This window comes from Ovis aries, chromosome 6, assembly GCF_016772045.2.
Source record: "Ovis aries strain OAR_USU_Benz2616 breed Rambouillet chromosome 6, ARS-UI_Ramb_v3.0, whole genome shotgun sequence".
In the NCBI taxonomy this organism is placed as follows: domain Eukaryota; kingdom Metazoa; phylum Chordata; class Mammalia; order Artiodactyla; family Bovidae; genus Ovis; species Ovis aries.
Genome location: NC_056059.1, coordinates 27,567,239 through 27,594,958, shown reverse-complemented (window position 1 = coordinate 27,594,958; position 27,720 = coordinate 27,567,239). Strand labels below are relative to the sequence as shown.

The following is a 27,720-nucleotide window of genomic DNA, read 5'->3' as shown; positions in this document are numbered from 1 at the left end:
AAGTCAAAAACACTGTCACAGTCATTATTATATAGCTGAAAACCCATTACTTTGGCCACCTGATGCGAAGAACTGACTCAATAGAAAAGACCCTGATGCTGGAAAAGATTGAAGGCAGGAGGAGAAGGGGATGACAGGGGATGAGACAGTTGGATGGCATCACCAACTCGATGGATGTGAGTTTGAGTAAGCTCCAGGAGTTGGTGATGGACAGGGAAGCCTGTCATGCTGCAGTCCATGTGGTTGCAGAGTCAGACAGGACTGAGCAACTGAGCTGAACTGATTTGTCTAAATGCAAACTTGCTTGATTGTACAACTTGGTCAACAAAACATAAATGTCAAGAGATGTAATTTCACAATAACTTACTTAAGCATGACCTTAATTTTTAGATTACTTTGTATTAAAAAAGATGTTAATTAAAATAAAGCTGGTCACCTTCACCTCATTAAGCAAACTTCAGTTGTGGCATCAAAGGTAAATGAGAAGCATGCTTTATAAAACTGAAAATATAATAGCTCTTCTTGATAAGATTAGCACTTATTTCTACAAGCAGGTAGACTGTCCTCAACTATAATCTCTTAATTACTGTGTGTGTGTGTGTGTGTGTGTGTGTGTATGTGTGTTAGTAGCTCAGTTGTGTCTGACTCTATGAGACCCCATAGACTGTAGCCCACCAGTCTGCTCTGTCCATGGGATTCTCCAGGCAAGTATACTGGAGTGGACTGCCATGCCTTCCTCTAGGGGATCTTCCTGACCCAGGGATTGAACCCAGGTCTCCTGCATGGCAGGTGGACTCTTTACCATCTGAGCTACAGGGGAAGCCAAATTACTCCTTGGGCCCATGAATATAACCAATCTTTAGAAACAGGATGTAAATATATTGCTTTGAAGATAACAAAAAGTCTCACCCAGAGAGTCTGTATGACAGTTAAATTATGGATTGTAAAAATGTACCAGCCATATGATTCAGTGAGGACAAGCAAGCATACTTACCATTCAGAAGACCCTTGGCTTCCCAGACATTTTTGTTTGTTTTTTTGTATTATAAGTGCAGCATCTTCTGTCTTAATCGGGGAAGGATTTGGTAGAGTGACATTAAATGTTCTTTTCAGAACAGAATGTCTTAAAAATGGACTGAGCTATGAGTAGTCAAACAAAAGAATAACATGTATTAATTATATTATTCATAAACACAATAATTACACTATTCATAATTTGAAAAAATTATTATTTTACAAAAATGAACAATGTATTCATTAATGGAAATAACTTTTGTAACATACCTACATTATTTATTAATATCTTAAACTAAAAAGGAATTTGGGGATATAATAATTTTGGAATACAATTTAAGTTTTTAGGGTTAATATCTGTAAATGTATGTTAAAGTGTAAAAAAGTTACTAGTCATGAGGTAGACTAAAGTATGTTTAATAGTTTTACCAAAAATCATACATATTAGAGGGAGACCAAAATCTTGGATGAAATCTTAAACATTTTTAAATAAGAAATACATAGATTTTTGCATATATTAATATCACATAAAGCTGGCTTAAAACACAACTTTCAAAAAACTAAGATCATGTCATCCGGTCCCATCATTTCATGGCATATAGATGGGGAAACAATGGAAACTGACAGACTTAATTTTCTTGGGCTCCAAAATCACTGTGGATAGGGACTGCACCCATGAAATGAAAAGACACTTGCTCATTGAAAGAAAAGCTATGACAAACCCAGACAGTGTATTAAAAAGAAGAGACATTACTTTGCCAACAAAGGTCTGTCTAGTCACAGCTGTGGTTTTTCCAGTGGTCATGTATGGATGTGAGAGTTGGGCCATAAAGAAGGCTGAGTGCCAAAGAGTTGATGCTTTCAAACTGTTATGTTGGAGAAGACTCCTGAGAGTCCCTCGAACTGCAAGGGGATCAAACCAGTCAATTCTAAAGGAAATCAATCCTGAATATTCATTGGAAGGACTGATGCTGAATCTGAAGCTCCAATACTTTGGCCACCTGATGTAAAAACCCAACTCATTGGAAAAGACACTGATGTTGGGAAAGATTGAGGGCAGGAGGAGAAGGGGACAACAGAGGATGAGATGGCATCATGGACTCAATGAACATGAGTTTGAGCAAGCTCTGGGAGATGGTCAAGGACAGGGAAGCCTGGTGTGCTGCAGTCCATGGGGTCACAAAGAGTTGGATATGACTGAGCAATGGAACAACAACAACAAATATCACATAATTTTATTCTGAAAACAGGTTTTGCTTCCAATGAAAGTAGGTGTTGGTTTCTCAGATGTCTTCTTGCTGGGAGCCAGCGTAAGGAACTCCACCCATGGCAAAGGTCATGAGGAAGGAGGCTTCGGCATACACAAAGGTGGGATCGAGCCCCAGGAAACCCCCTCTTCCCAAGCCTCTACCCCCAAAACCAGAGTCTACCTACTTAACTGTTTCATGCTCTCACTTATACCTCTGACTTTACGGGGGGCTGACCCCCATTACCTCTCTCAGAGAAGGAGTTAACTTACAGCTCCAAGTCAATAAAAATTCCTGGGCGTGACAAGCGTGTTTCAACTTACGAACTCCTCTGAAGGTTATCTAGCCTGTCTGTACAGGTTCGTCCAGCCACATGTGATTGTTTACAGCCTCCCAATCGTAAGAGGCACGAGATGTTTTAGACTTACTAAAGGCAGATTCTTTTGGGAAGTTAGAAATTATTAGTATAGTGGGTTGGTTAGGAATTATATTGGTGAAGGGTTTTTCATTTGTTGTGCCAATAATTGCTGCTAATTCCCTGCCCTGGTGTGACAAGGGTGTCTCAGGTCAAACCTCTCTGCTGGCAGACTAGCTTGTGTGACAGGATTATCCATACTCCTGCCACAACGCACATGATTGTTTACTACCTCTCAACCATAAACAGCACAGAGAGTTTGGAGTATTTTGAAAATCTTAATTCTTTTCTCATTGTTGAGTCAATGATTGCCGCCAGGCCTCCATATCCTTAGGCACCTGGGAATATATTAATGTATTTGGAATATGGAAAAGGAAATATAGTAGTTTTTGATGTTAGCAATACTAGACCTTTTGAGTTAATGAATTTTCTCTTTGTTATAGATCACTGTACTTTGTTATAAGTCACTGTGTCCTTCCTACATAAAAATGTAACTTTATCACCATCTTAAGACTAAATAGATCTTAAGGAGAACATTGGTGAAAGGTTTTCATTTGTTGCGCTGATGTTGGCTGCTAAATCTCCATATTCCCTGCCCTTATAATGAATATAACTAGCATATAGGAGAAATAAGTATTAACCTTTAATATTAATCATGTTAACCTTAGGTTAAATAAATTCCTTTCCTAGTTGTAACCCACTACCCCCTCACCCTATAGGAATGCAACTTTATCTGGTACCTTCATAGGGTGGCGCCTGGTTTAAGAAAAAACACCCTTGGAAAAAATAAGTTTTTGGGTTATCAGAAAGAAAGGATCATAAAATGTCAGCAGGCCTCATGGCCATAAGATGATGTAAAACCCCTAAGACCTTTTTTTAATACATTTATGTGAAGCACCTGATTTTGATAAAGGTCAGGACTGGTGACCCCCATGTGACTCTGTATTCATCCCTATGTATAACAAAAAGTATATAAGCAAACCTAAAAAATAAAGAAATGGGATCAGTTTCTGGAAAGACTGATTCCCCCACATCGTTTCTTTCTTGCTCCCCATTTTTCTGGCTGAATTCCCATCTGGTACGTGGGTACTCACCAAGCCTGCTAATTTTGCCTGGGTTTCTAAGATCGACCAGGGAGGCAGTGCCTCCTCTCCTTCAGGAAAATGGAAAGACGCCTGTGGCCTACGTAGGTGGTGATTGGTATTCCACGTAAACCAAGTTATTCAGCCTCTTTTTCTCTGCTAATTTTCTAATCTCTCTCTATATCTGTAATAAGATTTTTCCTAGGATGCCAATTCCATCCCCACCTTCGAATTACCCTGGATCCACTGGGGCTGGACCCCGGCATCTTCTCTCAACCTTATCCTTTCATCAAATATTGAGTAAATCCTTATCATCTGCCCAAAACTATCTTTCAGTAACAAATCATCCATTAACAAAAGTTCATTTACTTATATTCAGCATTTACATTCCAATGAAAACATTGAAAAAGACAAAAATTTGAAACAACTCAAAAACTGAAAATCCAATAAACCCCCTAGTGTCTAGTTTTCAACTACTGTGAGGAATGTCCACCGAATCTCTTGCTAAAAGGAGATGACTGATAAACAAAATTATGGAATTTCATTCAATTGATATGTACTTAGTACCTCAGATGGGACTGGCAGGGCTTCCCTGCTGGCTCAGACAGTAAAGAATCTGTCTGCAATGTGGGAGACCCAGGTTTGATCCCTGGGTTGGGAGAGGACCCCCTGGAGAAGGAAATGGCAACCCACTCTAGTATTATTACTTGGAGAATTCACTGTAGCCTGGTGAGCTACAGTTTATGGGGCTGCAAAAAGTTGGATACAACTGAGTGACTAACACTTTCACTTTCATGTGACTGGTACCAGTTCTACCATAACCTTATCAACACATATCCTTTTTTTTTTTTTTTTTAAATGACCCTTCCAGGAACACTGGGGCATTGGGATGAGTAATTAATAAGTAAATAATTTTTGAGAATACTGCATTTCTCACAGTCTAGATGTGATAGATAGGAAGATAATTACAGGTTTAGAAATGGTTTCATAAAGAAAGGGTATTTAACAGATCTCAGTGAAAATTTGGACTTGTACACTTATAATATCTGTGGCATTTGGAAGGTTATTTCCCCTTTTTTAACCTTGATTTCCTCATTTTCCAAATAGAGAAAATGTTATATACTTTATACAACCTTTATGGTTATATTAATTTGAATTAAAGTATTAAACTAGTCTTTGGGCTTCCCTGGTGGCTAGGAGGTTAAAGCGTCTGTCTTTGTTCTTGAGAAGCAGTATGACTCAGCAGTTAAGAGCATGGACTATCAATCCATGCTTGATATCTGCTTTATTTTTGTCCTTAAGCAACTTATGGACTTCCCTGGTGGCTCAGATGATAAAGAATGTGCCTGCACTGCAGGAAACCCAGGTTCAATCCCTGGGTTGGGAAGATTCCCCAGAGAAGGGAAAGGCAACCCACTCCAATATTCTTGCCTGGAGAATTCCATGGACAGAGGAGCCTGGTAGGCCATACTCCATGGGGTCATAAGGAGTCAGACATGACTGAGCGACTAACACTTTCACTTTCAAGCAACTTAACTTACTCTTTGGTTTTGACATTTGGTAGATGAAGATGATAAAATAATACCTATTTTACAATATTGTTTTGAGGACTAAATTAATTAAAATGTTTAAAGCACATCAATACCACTATGTATCAAGTATTATTACTTATATAGTATTCTCCCAAAAAGTGAACATTTGCATCAAGTTACTAAAAATAAATATCTGATATAAAGAGACAGACAGATATCCTGTGTAAATGGATTGGAATAATAATCTCTGATGGCTCAGCAGGTAAAGAATCCTTTTGCAATGAAGGAGACATAGGAGATGCAGGTTCAATCTCTGGGTCTGGAAGATCCCCTGGAGGAGGAAATGGCAATCCATTCTAGTATTCTTCCTGGGAAATCCCACAGACAGAGGAGCCTGATGGGCTACTGTTCTTGGGGTCAGAATGAGTTGGACACGACTGAGCAACTAAGCACAGGGCACTATTGTTAAAATGTCTATACTACTGAAAGCAATTTACATATTTAATGCAATCGCTATCAAAATACTCTGACATTTTTCACAGACTGGAAAGAATAATCCTAAAATTTGTTCTGAACCACAAAAAACCCTGAATAACCAAAGTTATCTTGGAAGGAAAAAAAAAAAAGCCGCATTTATCATGTTCTCTGACTTCTGGCTATACTACAGAGCTATAGTAATCAAAACAGTATGATACTGGCACAAAAAGAGATGCTTCAATCAGTTAAAGAGAACAGAGAGCTCAGAAATAAACCTATGAACTTATGGTCAATCTATGACAAAGGAAGTAAGAATATATAATGAAGAAAAGTCAGTCTCTTCAATATGTGGTACTGGGAAAACAGGACAGCTACATGTAAAAGAATGAAATTAAAACACTCTCTAAGACTACACACACACACACACACACACACACAAAAACCCTCAAAATAGATTAAAGACCTGAATGTAAGATGAGATGCTAGAAAACTCCTAGAAGAAAACATAGGCAGGACATTCTGACATAAGTCATGACAATATATTTTTTGGATTTGTTTCTTAAGGCAAAGGAAACAAAAGCAAAAGTGAACAAGTGGGACCAAATGAAACTTAAAAGCTACTGCAAAACAAAAGAAACTATGAACAAAATGAAAATACAACCTATGAAATGGGAGAAAATATTTGAAAATGATGCAACCAACAAGCAATTAATATTCAAAATATACAGACAGCTCACATAACTCAGTATAAAAAAAAATCAATAACTGGACAGAAGACCTGAACAGACATTTCTTCATAGAAGACACACAGATAGCTAACAGAAACATGAAAAGGTGCTCAATATTATTAATCATCAGAGAAATGTAAATCAAAACAACAAGATATCATGTCATGCCTGTAAGAATGGCTATCATTTAAAAGTCTACAAATACAAAAATCTGGCCAGAATGTGAGGAAAAGGGAACCCTAGAAAGCATCGGTGGAAATGTAAATCAGAATAGCCACTAAGAAGAATGGTAGAGAGGTTCAAAACAATAAAATTACAACTACTGTCAGTTCAGTTCAGTTCAGTCGCTCAGTCGTGTCCAACTCTTTGCTACCCCATGAATAGCAGCATGCCAGACCTCCCTGTCCATCACCATCTTCCAGAGTTCACTCAAACTCACGTCCATCGAGTCTGTGATGCCATCCAGCCATCTCATCCTCTGTCGTCCCTTTCTCCTCCTGTCCCCAATCCCTCCCAGCATCAGAGTCTTTTCCAATGAGTCAACTCTTCACATGAGGTGGCCAAAGTACTGGAGTTTCAGCTTTAGCATCATTCCTTCCAAAGTACACCCAGGACTGATCTCCTTCAGAATGGATGGGTTGGATCTCCTTGCAGTCCAAGGGACTCTCAAGAGTCTTCTCCAACACCACAGTTCAAAAGCATCAATTCTTCGGTGCTCAGCTTTCTTCACAGTCCAACTCTCACATCCATACATGACCACTGGAAAAACCATAGCCTTGACTAGAGGGACCTTTGTTGGCAAAGTAATGTCTCTGCTTTTCAATATGCTATCTAGGTTGGTCATAGCTTGTCTTCCAAGGAGTAAGCATCTTTTAATTTCATGGCTGCAGTCACCATCTGCAGTGATTTTGGAGCCCTACCCCCGCCGACCAAAAAATAAAGTCTGACACTGTTTCCACTGTTTCCCTATCTATTTCCCATGAAGTGATGAGACCAGAGGCCATGATCTTCATTTTCTGAATGTTGAGCTTTAAGCCAACTTTTTCGCTCTCCTCTTTCACTTTCATCAAGAGGAATTTTAGTTCCCCTTCACTTTCTGCCATAAGGGTGGTGTCATCTGCATATCTGAGGTGATTGATATTTCTCCTGGCAATCTTCATTCCAGCTTCTGTTTGTTCCAGCCCAGTGTTTCTCATGATGTACTCTGCATAGAAGTTAAATAAGCAGGGTGACAATATACAACCTTGACGGACTCCTTTTCCTATTTGGAACCAGTCTGTTGTTCCATGTCCAGTTCTAACTGTTGCTTCCTGACCTGCATATAGGTTTCTCAAGAGGCAGGTCAGGTGGTCTGGCAATTCCCCTCCTGAGTATATATATCTGAAGAAAATGAACACTAATTTCCAAAGATGCATGTACTGCTATGTTCATAGCAATACTGTTTACAATAGTCAAAATATAGAAGCAACCAAAGTGTCCATCCACACAGGAATAGATACAGAAGATGTGGACTATGCATATAATGAAATACTACTCAGCTATAAAAAGGAATGAAATTTGCATTTTTAGCAACATGGATCGAGATTATCATACTAAGTGAAATAAGTCAGACAGAAAAAGACAAATATCATATATTACTTATAAGTGGAATCTAAAAAAAATGATATAAATGAACTTATTTACAAAATGGAAATAACAGTGAACCAATGTTTGTGCCAAAGAATTGATTCTTTTCAACTATAGTGTTGGAGAAGACTCTTGAGGGTCCCTTGGACAGCAAGGAGATCCAACCAGTCAATCCTAAAGGAAATCAGCCCTGAATATTGATTGGAAGAAATGATGCTGAAGCTGAAACTCTGATACTTTGGCCACCTGATGTGAAGACCTGACTCACTAGAAAAGAACTTGGTGCTGGGAAAGACTAAAGGCTTGAGGAGAAGGGGACAATGAAGGATGAGATGGTTGTATGGCACCACCAACTTGATGGACATGAGTTTGAGCAGGCTTTGGGAGTTGGTAATAACAGAAGCAGAAAATATTAAGAAGAGGTGGCAAGAATACACAGAAGAACTATACAAAAAAGATCTTCACAACCAAGATAATCACGGTGGTGTAATCACTCACCTAGAGCCAGACATACTGGAATGTGAAGTCAAGCGGGCCTTAGAAAGCATCACAATGAATAAAGCTAGTGGAGGTGATGGAATTCCAGTTGAGCTATTTCAAATCCTGAAAGATGATGCTGTGAAAGTGCTGCACTCAATGTGCCAGCAAATTTGGAAAACTCAGCAGTGGCCACAGGACTGGAAAATGTCAGTTTTCATTCCAATCCCAAAGAAAGACAATGCCAAAGAATGCTCAAACTACTGCACAATTGCACTCATCTCACACGCTAGTAAAGTAATGCTCAAAATTCTCCAAGCCAGACTTCAGCAATACGTGAATCATGAACTCCCTGATGTTCAAGCTGGTTTTAGAAAAGGCAGAAGAACCAGAGATCAAATTGCCAACATCTGCTGGATCATGGAAAAAGCAAGAGAGTTCCAGAAAAACATTTATTTCTGCTTTATTGACTATGCCAAAGCCTTTGACTGTGTGGATCACAATGAACTGTGGAAAGTTCTGAAGAGATGGGAATACCAGGCCACCTGACCTGCCTCTTGAGAAATCTGTATGCAGGTCAGGAAGCAACAGTTAGAACTGGACATGGAACAACAGACTGGTTCCAAATAGGAAAAGGAGACTGTCAAGGCTGTATGTTGTCACCCTGCTTATTTAACTTCTATGCAGAGTACATCATGAGAAACACTGGGCTGGAACAAACAGAAGCTGGAATGAAGATTGGCAGGAGAAATATCAGTCACCTCAGATATGCAGATGACACCACCCTTATGGCAGAAAGTGAAGAGGAACTAAAAAGCCTCTTGATGAAAGTGAAAGAGGAGAGTGAAAAAGTTGGCTTAAAGCTCAACATTCAGAAAACGAAGATCATGGCATCTGGTCCCATCAGTTCATGGGAAATAGATAGGGAAACAGTGTCAGACTTTATTTTTTGGTCGGCCGGGGGGCAGTGGGGAGGGGCTCCAAAATCACTGCATATGGTGACTGCAGCCATGAAATTAAAAGACGCTTACTCCTTGGAAGAAAAGCTTTGAGCAACCTAGATAGCATATTGAAAAGCAGAGACATTACTTTGCCAACAAAGGTCCCTCTAGTCAAGGCTATGGTTTTTCCAGTGGTCATGTATGGATGTGAGAGTTGGACTGTGAAGAAAGCTGAGCACCGAAGAATTGATGCTTTTGAACTGTGGTGTTGGAGAAGACTCTTGAGAGTCCCTTGGACTTCAAGGAGATCCAACCCATCCATTCTAAAGGAGATCAGTCCTGGGAGTACTTTGGAAGGAATGATGCTAAAGCTGAAACTCCAGTACTTTGGCCACCTCATGCGAAGAGTTGACTCATTGGAAAAGACTCTGATGCTGGGGGCTGGAGGAGAAGGGGACGATAGAGGATGAGATGGCTGGATGGCATCACTGACTCAATGGACGTGAGTGTGAACTCCGGGAGTTGGTGATGGACAGGGAGGCCTGGCGTGGTGCGATTCATGGGGTCGCAAAGAGTCGGATACGACTGAGCAACTGAACTGACCTGAATGTTTATAGAATTCCTTCCAAAAGTATAGTCACAATCCAAAATTTTTATGATTTAAAGAAGGAAAACTGGGTAAATACTATTTATTCCCACTTCCTCTTATTTATTCCACAAGTGGATATGAAGTGCTTACAACATACCAGGCACTACACTAGGGTGTAAGGATAAAATTTTCAAGAAATAAGACAAAATATCAGGCCTTGTGAAATCCACTACCAAATCAGATAATGATAAAATAAATGTAAAATCAAAGAGTGATAAGAACTCTTACGAGGTACAGAATGACAAATAGGAAGATTTGACCAAGGAAGGGCAATCAGAGGCTTCATCAAAGAAATGTTGATTGAACTGAAATCTGAAGAAAGGAGAGAACTCAGCTAGGCAATTGTGATGGGGGATGGAAGGATGTACTCCAGGCTGAGAGACACAAAGACTCTGAAACATGTTCTAGTAACTAAAATAAGATTAGTGGGCTAGGAGTGGAATAAAGAAACACATTACAAGAGATGTTGCTTTGAGGATGAACAGGCCAAGCTAAGGAGTCTTTATGATAAAAGTGATTAGAGACCACTGAACTTTATTAAAAAGAAGGTGAGAGATTTTCTGGTTGTTTTCTAGAAAGATCATTCATTACTATATTTTTCATTAATGGTTTTATTATGAAAACATTGAGTAGCATATGTACATTTATCTAATTACCGAAAGAATCATGTATCACTGATTTAAATGGGAATTATTTATTTTTATTTATTCTGTAAATGAGAATACCTCAGGAAGAAGTTTTCAGGTTCAAAATTATCTTCTAGAACCAGGGAAGAACGTATAGTCTGAGGCTCAGAGGAGAAGAATGGGTTAAGGATGAAAATAATGCAGATTGTCTGTGAATAGACTGTGGAGAAATAACAGGACAAGAGAAGAACCCAAGGTCAAATTTATGGAAGCAAATTGAGGGCCATATATGGGGAAAGAAGTTGTGGAAGATACAATAATGGAGCAGGTCGAGCGGTAGGAGGGATAGCAGTAGTGTGGCAGCAAAGCCAAGAGAAGAGCCCGTACCCAGATTTCAGCACTGCTGAGAAGTCTAATAATAAAACGTTCTTCACTTGACAGAGAAGAAGTGCACTAATTAGTGTAGCTGTGGTAAATTAAAGTGAATATAAGCCAGAACGGTTACGGGGGAAACAGGAGAAGAAAGTACAGCAGTAATGAGAAACTTTTTCCAAGAACTTATTGTCAAAGATAGAAAAAAATGAACCAGAGACACATAGAGTCTGGAAACACTGGCTTATAACTTCTGCTTTTATTTTTTGTTTAACAGGGAATATTTGAATCTATTGGTGAGAATAAGGGGGCATAACTGATAGTAAAATGTGCAACAAAATTTAGAAAGAGAATAAAATCCGTATTTGGAGTTGTTAGTATTAGAAAAAATGAGTGAGCTTCTGTTATAGCACTTGGGGATGATTATGAGATAAATCTAGATATGTATACATATATAAATTAAATAAAATATAAATTACTTTCCATCTGATGTATTTTTGTTGGTTTGTTTTTCTCTACAGTTGGCACCGAGTGTTCCTCCTATTCAAATTCCCATGGAAATGGCCAAAACAATATATGATTAGGAAAAACTCTATATGTTAAGGAAAAACAGGGATAGAACATTTTTATGCTGGAAGTTTCAAGGAAATACAGGCGGATATAATAGTGATGAGAAAGGATTGAAGGAGATTTAGAGGGATGATTCAGGCTTCCTGTCCCCTATCCTGACTGATTTCCAAGTAAAAATATTCACTTTAGGAAGTTGAAATTTTGTCATTCTCAATCTAGAGATGATCAAAGTAGTGCAGTGTCATTGAGGGTAAAATACTGGAGTCAGTAGATGTTTTTAAAATTTTGCATTTTTATTTTTTAATTTTCATTGAAATATAATTGATTTTACAATGTTGTATCAGTTTCAGCTGTAAGACAGAGTGAATCTGTTATTATGTATATATATATATATATTCATTTTTAACATTCACTTCCATTATATAATAAGATATCAAGTATAGTATCCTGTGATATACAGTACAGTCCTTGTTGGTTATCTATTTATATAGAGCAAAATGCATATTTTAATTTCTAATTAATTCCTCCCACCCTCCTCTTTGCTAACTGTGAGTCTCTTTCTGTTTTGTAAGTTCCTTTGTATCATTTTTTAAGATTCAGCATATAAGGGGTATCTTCATTATCCATTCATCTGTCAATGGACACTTAGATAGCTTCAATGGCTTAGTTATTGTAAACAGTGCTGCAAAGAACATTGAGTGCATGTATCTTTTCAAATTATGGATATTTTTTTCTAAATGTATGCCCAAGAGTTGGATTTCAGCATCATATGGAAGTTATATTTTTATTTTCATAAGGAAACCCCATGCTGTTGTCCATACTGGATACACCAATATACATTCCCATCAACAGTTCCTTTTCCTCCACACCCTCTCAATCACTTATTATTTGTAGACTTTTTGATGTTAACTGTTCTGATCCATGAGATGATAACTCATTATAATTTTGATTTGCATTTCTCTAATACATAGTGATACTGAGAATCTTTTCATGTGCCTTTTGGCCATCTGTATGTCTTCTTAGAGAAATGTCTTTTTAGATATTATGCCATTTTTTGATTAGGTTGTTTTCTTTCTTTGTTTTTTATATTGAGCTGTAGGAGCCATTTGTATATTTTAAAGATACAAAGATACAAGATTAATCCCTTGTCAGTTGCATCATTTGCAAATATTTTTTCCCAGTCTATAGGTTGTCTTTTTGTTCTGTTAATGGTTTCTTTTGCTGTGCAAAGCCTTTTAAGTTTAATTAGGTCCCATTTGTTTTTTGTTGTGTTTGACTCTTCAACCCCATGGACTGTAAACCACCAGGCTCCTCTGTTCATGGGATTTTCCAGGCAAGATTACTGGAGTGGGTTGCCATTCTTTTCTACAGACGATCTTCCTGACCCAGTAATCGGAGCTGTATCTCCTGAGACTCCTGCACTGAGAAACTGGGGAAATACAGTTTAATAGTATCCAGTCTTATATTTAGGTCTTTAATGCATTTTTAGCTTATTTTTGTGTATGGTGTTAGAGAATGTTCTAATTCCATTGTTTCACATGCAGCTGCCCAGTTGTCCATGAACAATTATTGAACAGACTGTCCTTTCTCCATTATATATTCTTACCTCCTTGTCTGAGGTTAATTGACCATATGTGCATAAGTTTAATTCTGGGATTTCTATCCTGTTCCACTGATTTCTCTGTTTGTGCCTGAACCAAACTCTTTTGATTACTGTAGCTTTGCAGGATAGTCTGCAGTCAGTCAACCTCATTCCTCTGTCTTCATTTTTTAAATTTTGCTTTGGCTCAGTTCAGTTCAGTTTCTCAGTCATGTCCAGCTCTTTGTGATCCCACAGACTGCAGCACTCCAGGCTTCCCTGTCCATCACCAAAACCCTGGAGCTTGCTCAAACTCATGTCCATTGGGTCAGTGATGCTCTCCAACCATCTCATCCTCTGTCATCCCCTTCTCCTCCTGCCCTCAATCTTTCCCAGCATCAGGGTCTTCTCCAAGGAGTCAGTTCTTCAAATCAAGTGGCAAAAATACTAGAGCTTCAGCTTTAGCATTAGTCCTTCCAATGAATATTCAGAATTGATTTCCTTTAGGATTGACTGGTTGGATCTCCTTGTAGTCGAAGGGACTCTTAAGAGTCTTCTTCAACACCACAGTTCAAAAGCATCAATTCTTCGGCACTCAGCTTTCTTTTTGGTCCAACTCTCACATCCATCAGGACTACTAGAAAAACCATAGCTTTAACTAGATGGACCCTTGTTGGCAAAGTAATGTCTCTGCTTTTTAATATGCTGTCTAGGTGAGTTACAGCTTTTCTTCCAAGGGGCAAATGTCTTTTAATTTCATGGCTGTAGTCACCACCTGTAGTGATTTCAGAGCCCCAAAATATAAAATATCTCACTGTTTCTTCATCTATTTGCCATGAAGTGATGGGACCAGATGCCATGACATTCGTTTTTTGAATGTTCAGATTTAAGCCAGCTTCTCACTCTCCTCTTTCACCTTCATCAAGAGGCTCTTTGTTTCTTTTTTGCTTTCTGCCATAAGGGTGGTATAATCTGCATATCTGAGGTTATCGATATTTCTCCCAGCAATCTTGATTCCAGCTTGGGCTTCATCCAGCCCAGCATTTCACATGATGTATTCTGCATAGAAGTTAAATAAGCAAGGTGACAATGTACATCCTTGATATATGCCTTTCCCAATTTGGAACTAGTCCATTGTTCTGTGTCCAGTTTCACCTGTTGCTTCTTGACCTGCATACAGATTTCTCAGGAGGCAGGTAAGGTGGTCTGATATTGCCATTTCTTGAAGAATTTTCCATAGCTTGCTGTGATCCACATAGTCAAAGGCTTTAGGGTAGTCAGTGAAACAGAAGTAGATGTTTTTCTGGAACTCACTTGCTTTTTCTATGATTCAATGGATGTTGGCAATTGTTTCGGCTATTATGGGTCTTTTGTGTTTACTGCTGCTGCTGCTGCTAAGTCGCTTCAGTCCTGTCCGACTCTGTGCGACCCCATAGACAGCAGCCTACCAGGCTCCGCTGTCCCTGGGATTCTCCAAGCAAGAACACTGGAGTGGGTTGCCATTTCCTTCTCCAATGAAGGAAAGTGAAAAGTGAAAGTGAAGGCGCTCAATCATGTCCGACTTTTAGCGACCTCATGGACTGCAGCCTACCAGGCTCCTCTGTCCATGGGATTTTCCAGGCAAGAGTACTGGAGTGGGGTGCCATTTCCACAGAAGTTAAAAAAAAAGTTGTTTTAGTTCAGTGAACAATTGTCATTGGTAAGTTGATGCAAATTGCCCTGAATCTACAGATTGTATATTGTATATTGCCTTGGAAGTATATAGCCTTGAGTATGTGTTTTTTAAAAAAACAGTATTGATTTTTCCAATCCACAAACATGGTATATCGTTCCATTTGCTTGTGTTATATTTAATTTCTTTAATCAGCATCTTACAGTTTGGTGTATATATCTTTAGGTAAGTATATTCCTAGGGGTTTTTTTTTTTTTACCTTTATTTTACTTTACAATACTGTATTGGTTTTGCCATACATTGACATGAATCCACCACGGGTGTACATGCATTCCCAAACATGAACCCCACTCCCACCTCCCTCCCCATAACATCTCACACAATGGAGTATTACTCAACCTAGGGTTTATTCTTTTTGATGCAAGGGTAAATGGGATTATTTCCATAACTTATCTTTCTGCTATTTCATTGTTAGTGTATAGAAATGTAACAGATTTCTATGTATTACTTTTGTATCTTACAAATTTACTGAATTAATCGTTGAGCTCTAGTAGTTTTCTGATAGTGTCTTTAGGATTTTCTGTGTATAGCATTATGTCATCTTCAAACAGTGAAAGTTTTACTTCTTCTCTTCAACTTTGGATTCTTTGTATTTTTCCTCTTATTGCTCATGGCTAGGACTTCCAAAACTATATTGAATAAAACTGTTGAGAGTGGAAATCCTTGTCCTGCTCATGGCTTAGAAGGAATGCTTTCATTTCTTCACCATTAAGTATGATGCTAGCTGTGAGTCTGTCATAAATGACCTTTATTATGTTGAGGTGATTTCCCTCTATGGACAGTTTCTGGAGAGATTTTGTCATAAATGGATGTTGAAAAATTTTATCAAAAGCTCTTTATGTATCCATTGAGAGGATCATATTGTTTTTATTTTTCAGTTTGATAATGTGGTATATCATAATGATTTGTGGACATTGAAAAATACTTCCATCCCTAGGATAAATCCCACTTAACCATGGTGAATGATCCTTTCAATATATTGTTGGATTTGGTTTGCTAGTATTTTGTTGGATTTTTTCATATATATTTATCAGAAATATTGGCCGGTGATTTTCTTTTTTTGAAGTATCTTTGGCTTTCATAGGGGCTTCAAAGAATGAGTTTAGAAGTGTTCCTTCCCTTGCCAAGTTTTGAAATAGTTTTCAGAAGTATAGATGCTAATTTGTCTCAAAATGTTTGATTGAACTCACTTATGAAGGCATCTGGCCCCGGACTTTTAGATCTTTGGAATTTTTAAATCACAGTTTTAATTTAAGTACTTGTTATTGGTCTGCTCACGTTTTTTATTTCTTTCAGGTTCTGTTTTGAGAGATTGCATCTTTTTAAGAAATGGACAAATTCTTATAGGTTGTCCATTTTATTGGCATATATATACAGTTGCTTGTAGTAGCCTTTTTGTTCCTTTGCATTTGTGTGGTGTAAATTGTAACTTCTCCTTTTTCATTTATAACTATATTGATTTGGACCTTCTCTCCTTTTTTCTTGTTTGGCTAAAGGTTTGTCAATTTTATCTTTTCAGAGAACCAATTTTTTTTTTCATTGATCTTTTCTATTGTTTTTTAATTTCTATTTCATTTATTTCTTCTCTGATCTTTAGGATTTCTTTCCTTCTAACTTTGGGTTTTGTTTGGTTTTCTTTCTCTAGTTTCCTTAGGTTCAAACACATTGTAAACAGAAGAATTTTTTCATTTTCTTACTCTGCTCCCATACATTTTATGATTTTGGATGTCCATGCTTTTACATCTTCATGCTTATCGTTTTGTTGTTAATCTGGTTGTCATCATTTTAAGAGCATTTTTTTTAATTAAAAAAATTTGGGGGGACTTCCCTGGTGTTCCAGTGGTTAGGACTCCCAATGCAGGGGGCTCAGGTTTGATCCCTGGTTGGGGATCCCCTGCATGCTACATAATGCAGTCAAAAATTATTATTATTATAATTTTTTTTTACCATATACTGAGTTATTTAAGTGATACTTTCCAGTTGTGATCTTCATACAGCTTCTTATTTCTTTTCCATTTAGAGAAGATCTTTCAACATTTAAGGATAGGTTTAGTATCGCTGTATTCTTTTAGAGTTTGCTTGCTGAGAAATTCTCTCTCTCTCCTTGTATTGTAAATGATAATCTTGCTGGTAGAGCATTCTAGGATACAGAATTTTCTCTTTCAGGACTCTGAATATATTTTGCCACATCCTCTGGTCTACAATGATTCTGTAGAGAAACCAGCCGATAGCCCTATAGGGGTTCCCTTGTAATTAACTCTATTTTATCTTGCTGCCTTTAGTGTCCCCTCTTTAACTTTTTTCATTTTAATTATAATATGTTTGGTATAGGTCTACTTGGATTCATCTTGTTTGGAACCCTCTGTGCTTTCTATACTAGAATATCTGTTCCCTTCTTCAGACTGGGGAAGTTTTCAGCCATAATTGCCTTAAATATATTTTCAATCCCTTTATCTCTTTCTTCTTCTTCTGGAATCCCTATTAGCATAGATTAGCATAGATGATAATCTATGTATTATCCTATAGGTCTCTTAGGTGCTTTTTTTAAAAAAGGAGGGGGGCTTAGTTCAGGTCAATTCAGTTGCTCAGTCATGTCCAACTGTTTGCAACCACATGGACTGGAGCATGCCAGGCCTCCCTGTCCATCACCAACTCCCAGAGCTTAGTCAAACTCATGTCCATTGAGTCAGTGATGCCATCCAGCCATCTCATCCTCTGTCGTCCCCTTCTCCTCTTGCCTTCAATCTTTCCCAACATCAGGGTCTTTTCCAATGAGTGAGTTCTTCGCATCAGGTGGCCAAAGTATTGGAGTTTCAGCCTCAACATCAGTCCTTTCAATGAATATTTAGGACTGATTTACTTTAGAATGGACTGGTTGTATCTCCTTGCAGTCCAAGGGACTCTCAAATCTTCTCCAACACCACAGTTAAAAAGCATCAATTCTTCGGTGCTCAGCTTTCTTTATAGTCCAACTCCCACATCCATCCATGACCACTGGAAAAACCATAGCCTTGACTAGACAGACCTTTGTTGGCAAAGTAGTGTGTCTGCTCTTTAATATGCTGTCTAGGTTGGTCATAACTTTCCTTCCAAGGAATGTCTTTTAATTTCATGGCTGCAATCACCATCTGCAGTGATTTTGGAGCCCCCCAAAATAAAGTCTCTCACTGTTTCCATTGTTTCCCTATCTATTTGCCATAAACTGATGGGACTAGATGCCATGATCTTAGCTTTCTGAATGTTGAGTTTTAAGCCAAAATTTTCACTCTCCTCTTTCACTTTCATCAAGAGGCTCTTTAGTTCTTCACTTTCTGCCATCGGGTGGTGTCATCTGTATATCTGAGGTTATTTTGATATTTCTCCCAGCAATCTTGATTCCAGCTTGTGCTTCATCCAGCCCAGCATTTCTCATGCTGTACTCTGCATATAAGTTAAATAAGCAGGGTGACAGTATAATGAGTTCCATTATTCTATATTCCAAATCACTTATTCATTATTCTGCATTATCCCTTCTGCTACTTATTGCCTTTAGCTCAGGTTTTGTCTCAGCAAATGAAATTTCTAATCTTTCTTGACTCCTTCTTATAGTTTCTAGTTACTTTTTTTTTTAACAGTAAGCTGTATTTCTGTTGGTAGCTTGTCTTAATTCCTTCAGTATTTTCATTATCTTCTTTTCGAACTTGATATCTATTAAACCAAAGATGTCTGTTTCATTGTTCTTTCGCAGGAATGAATTTCTCCGTCTTTTCACTGCAAATGGTTTCTCTGCTTTATTAAATTATTTTTTTTTACATTTCTCTTATTCTGCAAGTTTAGGAGTAAAATCACCTACCATAGTCTTAGAGGTCTATTTTATGTGAGAGTATCCAATTATAGCCTGTGTGGGTTTAATATTTTTGGTGTGAGAGCTGTTTCTAATATGGATGCCTGCCTCCTCTTTTTCAGTATGTGCCGACCATTATCCCCTTGTGGGTGCTGTGCAGATGCAGTGGCCAGTGCCCACCTCTACGGCAGGCCCAGGCTCCCTCCACTTATGCCTTCAGGGGCACCTACACCACACTCCAGCCCCTTCAAGCTGGCTCTGTGCAGCTAACCCCAGTCCTTTACCTGGGCCTGATGTCTGAAGCCTGAGCTTTAGCACCAAGTAGACATGTGTCTCAGTCTGGGGAACACAGGGTGCTGGCATGGACCATCCATGCAGGATGCAGGTCTGTCCACTCTGTAAACTGGCTGCTGTGCCATCCTCTGAGGCTCCCCACCAGTAATGAAGCGGGAGACTCCCCCAGGCTCAGGAATCTCTCTTTTCTCACAGTTCCCTCCAAGGGGCACAGGTCCCATCCTGATTCTCTCTCTTTTTTATTTTGTCCTACACAGTTACATGGGGATTCTTCTTGCCCTTTCAGAAGTCCAAAGACTTGTGCCAGTGTTCAGTATGCCTTCTTTGAGAATGGTTCCACTAATGTATTTTTCGGTGTGGATGTATTTTTGATGTATTTGTGGCAGGAGATGAGTGCCATGTCCTGCTACTCCACCATCTTGATCACTCCCCTCTGGTTACAAGTTATTATACATTGATTCAAACCCACAGAACATGTAATCCAAGAGTGAACACTAATGTAAACCATGTACTTCAGTGATAATGATGTGTCAGTGTTCCACCAATTATATGTACCACTGTGGTGTGGATGTTAACAGTAACAGAAGCTGGGTGGGGAAGGTAGCATAGAGGAACTTCCTGTATTTTCCACTCAATTTTACTATGAACCTAAAACTGCTCTGCTGCTGCTGCTGCTGCTAAGTTGCTTCAGTCGTGTCCGACTGTGTGCGACCCCATAGACAGCAGCCTGCCAGGCTCCGCTGTCCCTGGGATTCTCCAGGCAAGAACACCGGAGTGGGTTGCCATTTCCTTCTCCAGTGCATGAAAGTAAAAAGTGAAAGTGAAGTCACCCAGTCGTGTCTGACTCTTAGAGACCCCATGGACTGCAGCCTACCAGGCTCCTCTGTCCATGGGATTTTCCAGACAAGAGTACTGGAGTGGGGTACCAGTGCTTTCTCTGAAAACTGCTCTAAAAATAGTCTATTAAAAATGTGGAGTAATTATGATAATTATCTGAAAGAATAGACAAAAAGAATAGTAAATTTTTAAAAAGAATAATAAGGAGAATAATCTTGTCCTGCTTTAAATAATTTATGCTATTGACTAATTTTTGTGGAAACAACTTTTATCAAAGTCAGATGTTACAGTGTCCTACTTTTTTAATCTTAACCTCTTGTCAAACATTAATTCATCCTCTTGGACAATTTTTAAATGTAATTTAATATAATTTTCTTAATATGTTAAACATAAGGCATTCATAGTCATTGTTCAAGAATACATCTATTGTTATGACTGAAGATATAAACTCAGAATCTGAGGATGGTATGCAACATAAATTAAGGGGTTAAAAGTTATTATACTTCAAATAAATTGCAGAAGGACAATAAACAAGTATATGAAGAGAGAGCTTAGGTTTGGAGAAAACTAAACTACATGATGACAAAGTAACAATACCCTAATAACTAATTTTTAACAATCGTTATACTGTTAGGCAAACAAAAAAAATGTCGTATGCATGATACCACATAATCATGAGTTTTAAATTATTCAAAAACATCTCCTAATTTTGTTTGGTTACTAAGTCACGTCTGACTCTGCAACCCCCTGGACTGTAGCCTACCAGGCTCCTCTGTCCATTGGATTTCCCAGGCAAGAATACTGGAATGGATTGCTATTTCCTTCTCCAAGAAATCTTCCTGATCCAGGGGTCAAACCCGCCTCTCCTGTTTGGCAGGCAGATTCTTTACCACTGATGATGAAGTCATATGAATGGCAGCACATAATCATGAGTTCTTAACTATGCAAAACATCTTCTAATTAACAATTTGCTTTTTCTTAAACCATACCCAAGTAGGAAAAGTAGAAAGACTGCTATCCTTGTTATGTGGAGATAAAAACATTTGTTTTGTATTCCAAGCATTTTCCACATGGAGTTAGAATGAATATGAGATGGCTCTTAAGTGTATTTGATCTGCACAAAAATCATGTTCAGATTGTAGCTTTCAGAATACAAAAATATCTGAAACTATTTGTCTGCAGCAAAGAGTCACCTAATGTCCACTTAGACTTTTTATATTCTGTGCTCTATGGTTTGTAAAACTGATTTAAGATTAATATGAACTAAAGAACAATTTATATGTCCCATTTCATTGAAATTATGGTAAGTGCATTTGAAATTTGAATTACAATTGAAGTAAAATCAATACAGTGTTCAAAGTTATGTTTTCTTTTTCAAACATAATGAAATAAAAGCTAAAGTGCCTACATTCTAATTTGCCATGTTATAGTTTACATTGAAATTATAAATAATATAGTATACATTTGTTATGTGAAATAAAGCACACTGCCTAAGACATTTTAGTCCCAACGAATCATTAGAATATTTATATTCATATGTTTGGTAGGATAACAACTATTCTATATCCTGGCATGATGAATGTTTTTGCATGCCACTGTGGAATTAAAAAAAAAAAAAAGCATTACATTGTTCCCTGTCAGAAAAGGATGAAAGGACAATGACTGGATAACTTTTGTACTACTGATAAGAAGTATGCATTTAGAACAGAGAATGAACAAATATTGAAACTCAGTTTAGTAAATAGCTTCAACAAGGTCAGTGTCCTGAAGACAAGAAAGACTGAGCAACAGTTATAGATTAAAAGCAAGTAAAGGAACATGATGATCAAAGGCATTAGATGATCCTGGATATAGAACATTGTTAGATTGATTCAAAAAATTAGAATAAGGATTGTAGTAATGTAAAATCCCAGGATTTGATCACTATTTTGTTGTCATAGAGGAGATCATCTTCATTGTCAGAAGACACACGCTGAATTACTTAAAGATGAAACATTGTTATACTTGGTATATTCTAATGATTATGGGACATAGATGGGGAAACAGTGGAAACAGTGTCAGACTTTAATTTTGGGGGGCTCCAAAATCACTGCAGATGGTGATTGCAGCCATGAAATTAAAAGACGTTTACTCCTTGGAAGAAAAGCTATGACCAACCTAGATAGCACATTCAAAAGCAGAGACATTACTTTGCTGACTAAGGTCGGTCTAGTCAAGGCTATGGTGTTTCCAGTAGTCATGTATGGATGTGAGAGTTGGACTGTGAAGAAGGCAGAGTGCTGAAGAATTGATACTTTTGAACTGTGGTGTTGGAGAAGACTCTTGGGAGTCCCTTGGACTGCAAGGAGATCCAACCAGTCCATTCTAAAGGAGATCAGCCCTGGGATTTCTTTGGAAGGAATGATGCTAAAGCTGAAACTCCAGTACTTTGGCCACCTCATGCAAAGAGTTGACTCATTGGAAAAGACTCTGATTCTGGGAGGGATTGGGGGCAGGAGGAGAAGGGAACGCCAGAGGATGAGATGGCTGGATGGCATCACTGACTCAATGGACGTGAGTCTGAGTGAACGCTGAGTGTCCGACTCTTTGAGACCCCATGAATCGCAGCATGCCAGGCCTCTCTGTCCATCACCAACTCCCAGAGTTCACTCAGATTCACATCCATCCAGTCAGTGATGTCTTCCAGCCATCTCATCCTCTGTCGTCCCCTTCTCCTCCTGCCCCCAGTCCCTCCCATGGTCCTTATAAAACACCATGGAATATTCCTCACAACTGGGTAATAGTAACTGAATTATGATTTAACTACAGATAATTAGCTATAGTATTTGTAAATGGATATCTGACTTTATCCTCTTCTATCAACACCCACAACCACATCTACCCACCTACCTATATCTGTATATTTTATATCTCTTCATGTTCAGTAAAGCTATCCCTACTCCGGAGAAGGCAATGGCAACCCACTTCAGTGTTCTTGCCTGGAGAATCCCTGGGACAGTGGAGCCAGCTGAGCTGCGGTCTGTGGGGTCACACAGAGTTGGAGATGACTGAAGCGACTTAGCAGTAGCAGCAGCAGCAGCATCCCTACTCCATTTAAGATTTCACCATTGCTTCCCAAGCCCAATATATCATGGACTTTCTCTGCTTTATGTTTTTACTTACTACTAATTTACATATTATATATTTTGTGTCTTGCTTTACTTCTTATGTAGCTTGCTTGAAGTAGTTTTTGTCTTTTGCTGTGTAGTAATAACTATTCCTGACCCAGAGACCTGAGAAGTTTTATGTTTCTTTAATATTCTGAGGACTTCAGATCTTCATTTCTGGAAAATTCTCAGCTAAGATTATATGTGTATCTCGTCTCCATTTTACTTCCTTTTTCTAGAACTACTATTAGACATTGTTTAATCCTCTTAAACATTATTCATTTGTTTAAGTATTTGCTAAAGTATGGCAAAGCCTGGTGGGCTGCCGTCTATGGGGTCACACAGAGTTGGACATGACTGAAGTGACTTAGCAAGCAAAAGCATAATATACACAAAGAAAAATTGAGAAAGACATATAATGAATCTCCAAAAAGTTAATATTGTTGTGTGAAACAGACATAGGTCAACAAATATTACCAGTCCTCCAAAAGGTTCCTATATGTAGTCATAACTCCCCAAATCCACTTCAGAGCCTGTAAGAGTCAAAAGTATCCTGACTTCTAAGACCATATTAGATAAGTTTGCCTGAATTTGAACCTTACATAAGTAGAATCACACACAGAATCTACTTTTGTACCTGGCTTCATTCATTCAACAGTATGTTTGTGATATGTGTTCATGTAGTTTGTAGTTCATTCTCTTTTCTTTTGCATTCTGTTATATAAACACTGTATTTAATCCATTCTACTTCTAAGGAAGCTTTTCCCCCCAGATTTTAATAGTTATAAATAGTGCTGCTATCCATCATTATGCATGTCTTTTGATGTACGTATGTACATGTTTCTGTTGGTTATATACCTAAAAGAGTAACTGTTAGGTCATAACGTATCTACACTTTTAGTAGTCACGTCTTTGGAGTGCATAAAGCTCATTCCTTTTTATCACTAAATTTTATTTCATTGTATAGATGGATAACAGTTTGTTTTTCACTCACCTGTTGAATGACATCTTGGTTTCTCCCAGTCTTTAGAAATTAAGCATAAAGCGTCTATAAACATTTATGTACAGGGTTTTGTGTAGACGTTAGTTTCAAATCAGTTGGGTAAATACCTAGGAACATAATTGCTGGATTGCATGGTAAGACTGTATAGCTTTGTAAGAAAGTGTAAAATTATTTTCCAAACTATTTTCCATTCCCAACAACAATGAATTTTCTTCCTGCCCCTATAGTTCTACCTCCTCATCAGCAATTGTTATTGACAGTTGTTTAGATTTTAGTAATTTTAGTCGGTTTATGGTGGGATCATAGGCTCTTTTAATTTGCATTTCCTAATGATAAATGATACTGTTAAATTTTATATGCTTATTTGCCCTGTCACTGTGCCTGATATGCATCACTATATGATAGTAGTGATGAATAGTCGGTGAACTGAATTATTTCAAAGATTATCTGTGAGGAATTGAAATGCATTATCATGTAGGCATACATTAATAGCCCAAAGGTCACATTTATGTCTGTTCCAATAATTGTGCTGTGCTTAGTTGCTCAGTTGTGCCTGACTCTTTACGACCCCATGGACTGTAACCCTCCAGGCTCCTCTGTCCCTGGGATTATCCAGGCAAGAATACTGGAGTGGGTTGCCATTCCCTTCTCCAGGGGATCATCCCAACCCAGGGATCTAAGCCAGGTCTCCTGCACTGCTCCAGATTCTTTACTGCCAACAGGGAAGCCTTGCTCCAATAATTATTGCACTCTTAAAAAAAAATCACCTATATTTTTCTGGGACTCAGTTTTCTTCAGCTAGGATAAAGTTTCAGAATTACATCAGGCAAAGTCCTTTCACCTGGAGAGTAGACCTTTACTACAGAGAAGGCTCTGGGCTTGTTTCACAATGGTTACACTCTCTGCTGGGTTTATAAGGGGATCTTTCTAGGATCCTCACCAGAAGAACCTATTGGTGAAGGATTTGGGAAGGAGGTCCTCTTAAGCCTGCAGCCCCCATGATTTTCTCATCTTTAAACTAGTCCACACTCGGCCTCCAGAATTGTCAAATCTTCCATGTAGGTATCCCTACCAGTTTACAGCTCTAGTGGCTCCTGCTCCAGGTGAGACGATCTCAGTCCCTGCGTCTCTCTGGATGTGCCTGTCTCTTCAGATTTCAGAATGGTGGTTGTCCCTGCCACTTCAGTTTTCAGACGGGGCTAAGAAAAGTCATTGATTTTCACATTGTCCAGTTTTTGTTGTGCAGACAAGAGTGGTGATTTCCATGTTCTGTATGTGTTACAGCTGAAATCTATGAATATTTTAGAAATCTTTAAATATTTTTAAAGTTTTTGTGTTTCTGTGCTTCCCAGATTTTTCATTCTGGTTTATATTAAATCTTTTGTTTTTTCTTATGTACTTTATAGCCTGGTTATATATATTTTTAGAGTTTCATCAAATTGCTTTATTATATATTGTTTTCGAGTGTGCTAATTTTCCTTTCATTTACATATGTTTATTCTTCCTGATAGGGGTTTATAATATTTCATTTATAGTTCATTTTTAGGGACTAGGGAAGAAAAATGTGTTCAAAACTGAAAATAATCCTATGAAGTGTTGTATTTGCTTTTACAAGATTCTGGAGTTTTAAAATAATTCTCTATCCATTATTATACCAAAAGGTAATAAAAGTAGACCCACACCTATGATTAATGGGAGGCTTATGGCTTAGATTTCTCCTATGTAATACCCAGCCACACCCAACCTCTTGTGCCAAGGACAGAGAGACTCTAAACTTTCAGTTTATACAGCCATTCTGAAATGTAATTGACAGAAGTGGGGATTCACCTTCTACATTAGTTTAGTTTTAAAATATCTAGATGTTTCCTAGTCACTGTTCTATGCATTCCTTTATGGGATTTGTTACTGCTGCTGATTGCTGCTTGCTCATCATTTTGTATTATGTAGGAGTAGTTATACTGTTTATACAATGTCAGGATTTTCCCAAGGCTATTCAGTGTTTAAGGACATATTTTAGGGCTGCATAATACACTGTGCTGTTATGTCACATTTACTTCTACGCTTTAATACATATATATAATTTATACAGTTTTCAGTTTTCACTTTTAAGGTAGATGATTAGACACAGAATTACTTAGCCAGAGGGAATCATATTTTGATTTTTTAAAGAGGCCCAATTCATACTGTCTTTTTCATCAGATTTTTATTGTCATTGTGTATCTTTTTGAATTAAAAGTCTTTGGTATCTTAATTGATATGCAGTCATCTAGTTATTTTTGACTTTTTTGGTTGATGGTACAGGGGAGTCTAAATTCTACTTTTACCCAGTTAGTTATTTTTATCTGGACCTGTGAATTAAATTGACTTAAGACAGATAAATAGGAAAAAAAATGCAAGTTTATTTAACACAAATTTTACATGGCATGTAAGCCTTCATGAGTGAGGAGTCAAAGAAATGGCAAAATCTAGGTTTTCTGTATTAGGTTGAGAAAAGAGAGACCATTGGGAAAAAGTAACTAACCCATGTGAAGAGGCCAAAGGGAGATAAGAATGATTTTAACAAGGTCTGCTTGTACAGAATTCTCTTAGTCTTAGCTTCTCATCCTTAATGATGGGAATGTTACTTTTCTTCTGGTATAGGGAGGATATCTTTCACAAGGAAATTTCATCTCCTGCCTGGAAAGTTGGGGTGTTCTTTTTTTTGTTGTTTATTGTCTTTGCCGTTTTTCAAGTGTCTTTAACTCAAAATAGAGAGTACTTAAGAGTGGCTTCTGTTAGGGTGGCATGTTCTGAACTCATTCACTCATAATGGAAATAATTATATTTCTTTTAATTCTTAGTAGAGAGGTTAACAGCATGTTCTCTCAAGCTATACTTTTCTAGATTTAGAACCAGGCATTGCCTCTTAATAGTTCTGTGAATGGGAATCAGTGATTGGTTTAATTTTCCATTGATGGGAATGAATAGTGGGAATTGGTGATTGGTTTAATTTTCTATTGATGGGAATGAGTAGTTCTTAGAAGGGAAGTGGGCACATAATAAATGATCCACGTCTGTTAGATAGCTGTAATATTTGATAATTTTAATTTTTTTGAGGATTTTAGATGCCTATTTATTTTTCATCCAAAAGTGTTTACTTTCTAGATGGATAAATTGATCACATTTGTCTTTTGTGGGTTTCTTCCATTTTATGGTTACATTATTCACACTCTCCTAGAGTTTAATGAAATCATCCTAAAAGTATATGAAGAACATAGTAAAAAATGTTAGAATAAATAAGAAAAGAAACTGGAGATCTTTTTCCATGTCCTTTCAGAAGACTAGATCATAGATTATTCAATGCCATAAATCATGCATTGAAGTGTGAAATAAGATTATCTATAAGTTGAGAAATACAGAATTTGTTAAACATATTTGCAATAGGCTTTTTCACACCCATATTAGTATAGTCAAAATGCACAAATGTGTGAAGAAAAAAAAATAGTTAACATTTTAGTGACATTTTTTAAAAGTTCACAACATTCAAAAGAAATATTATAGCTGAGAAATG

At 37.8% G+C, this 27,720-nt stretch overlaps 1 protein-coding gene across 1 annotated transcript in view; it reads right to left on the bottom strand.

Annotated features, from left to right (window-relative positions):
* Window positions 1-990: 990 nt before the first annotated feature.
* Window positions 991-27,720, bottom strand: part of STPG2 (sperm tail PG-rich repeat containing 2) — a 622,600-nt gene continuing 595,870 nt past the window's right edge. Inside the window, exon 17 of the mRNA XM_060417505.1 lies at window positions 991-1,140. Coding sequence (XP_060273488.1) covers window positions 991-1,140 — 150 coding nt within the window. The remainder of the gene's footprint in view (window positions 1,141-27,720) is intronic.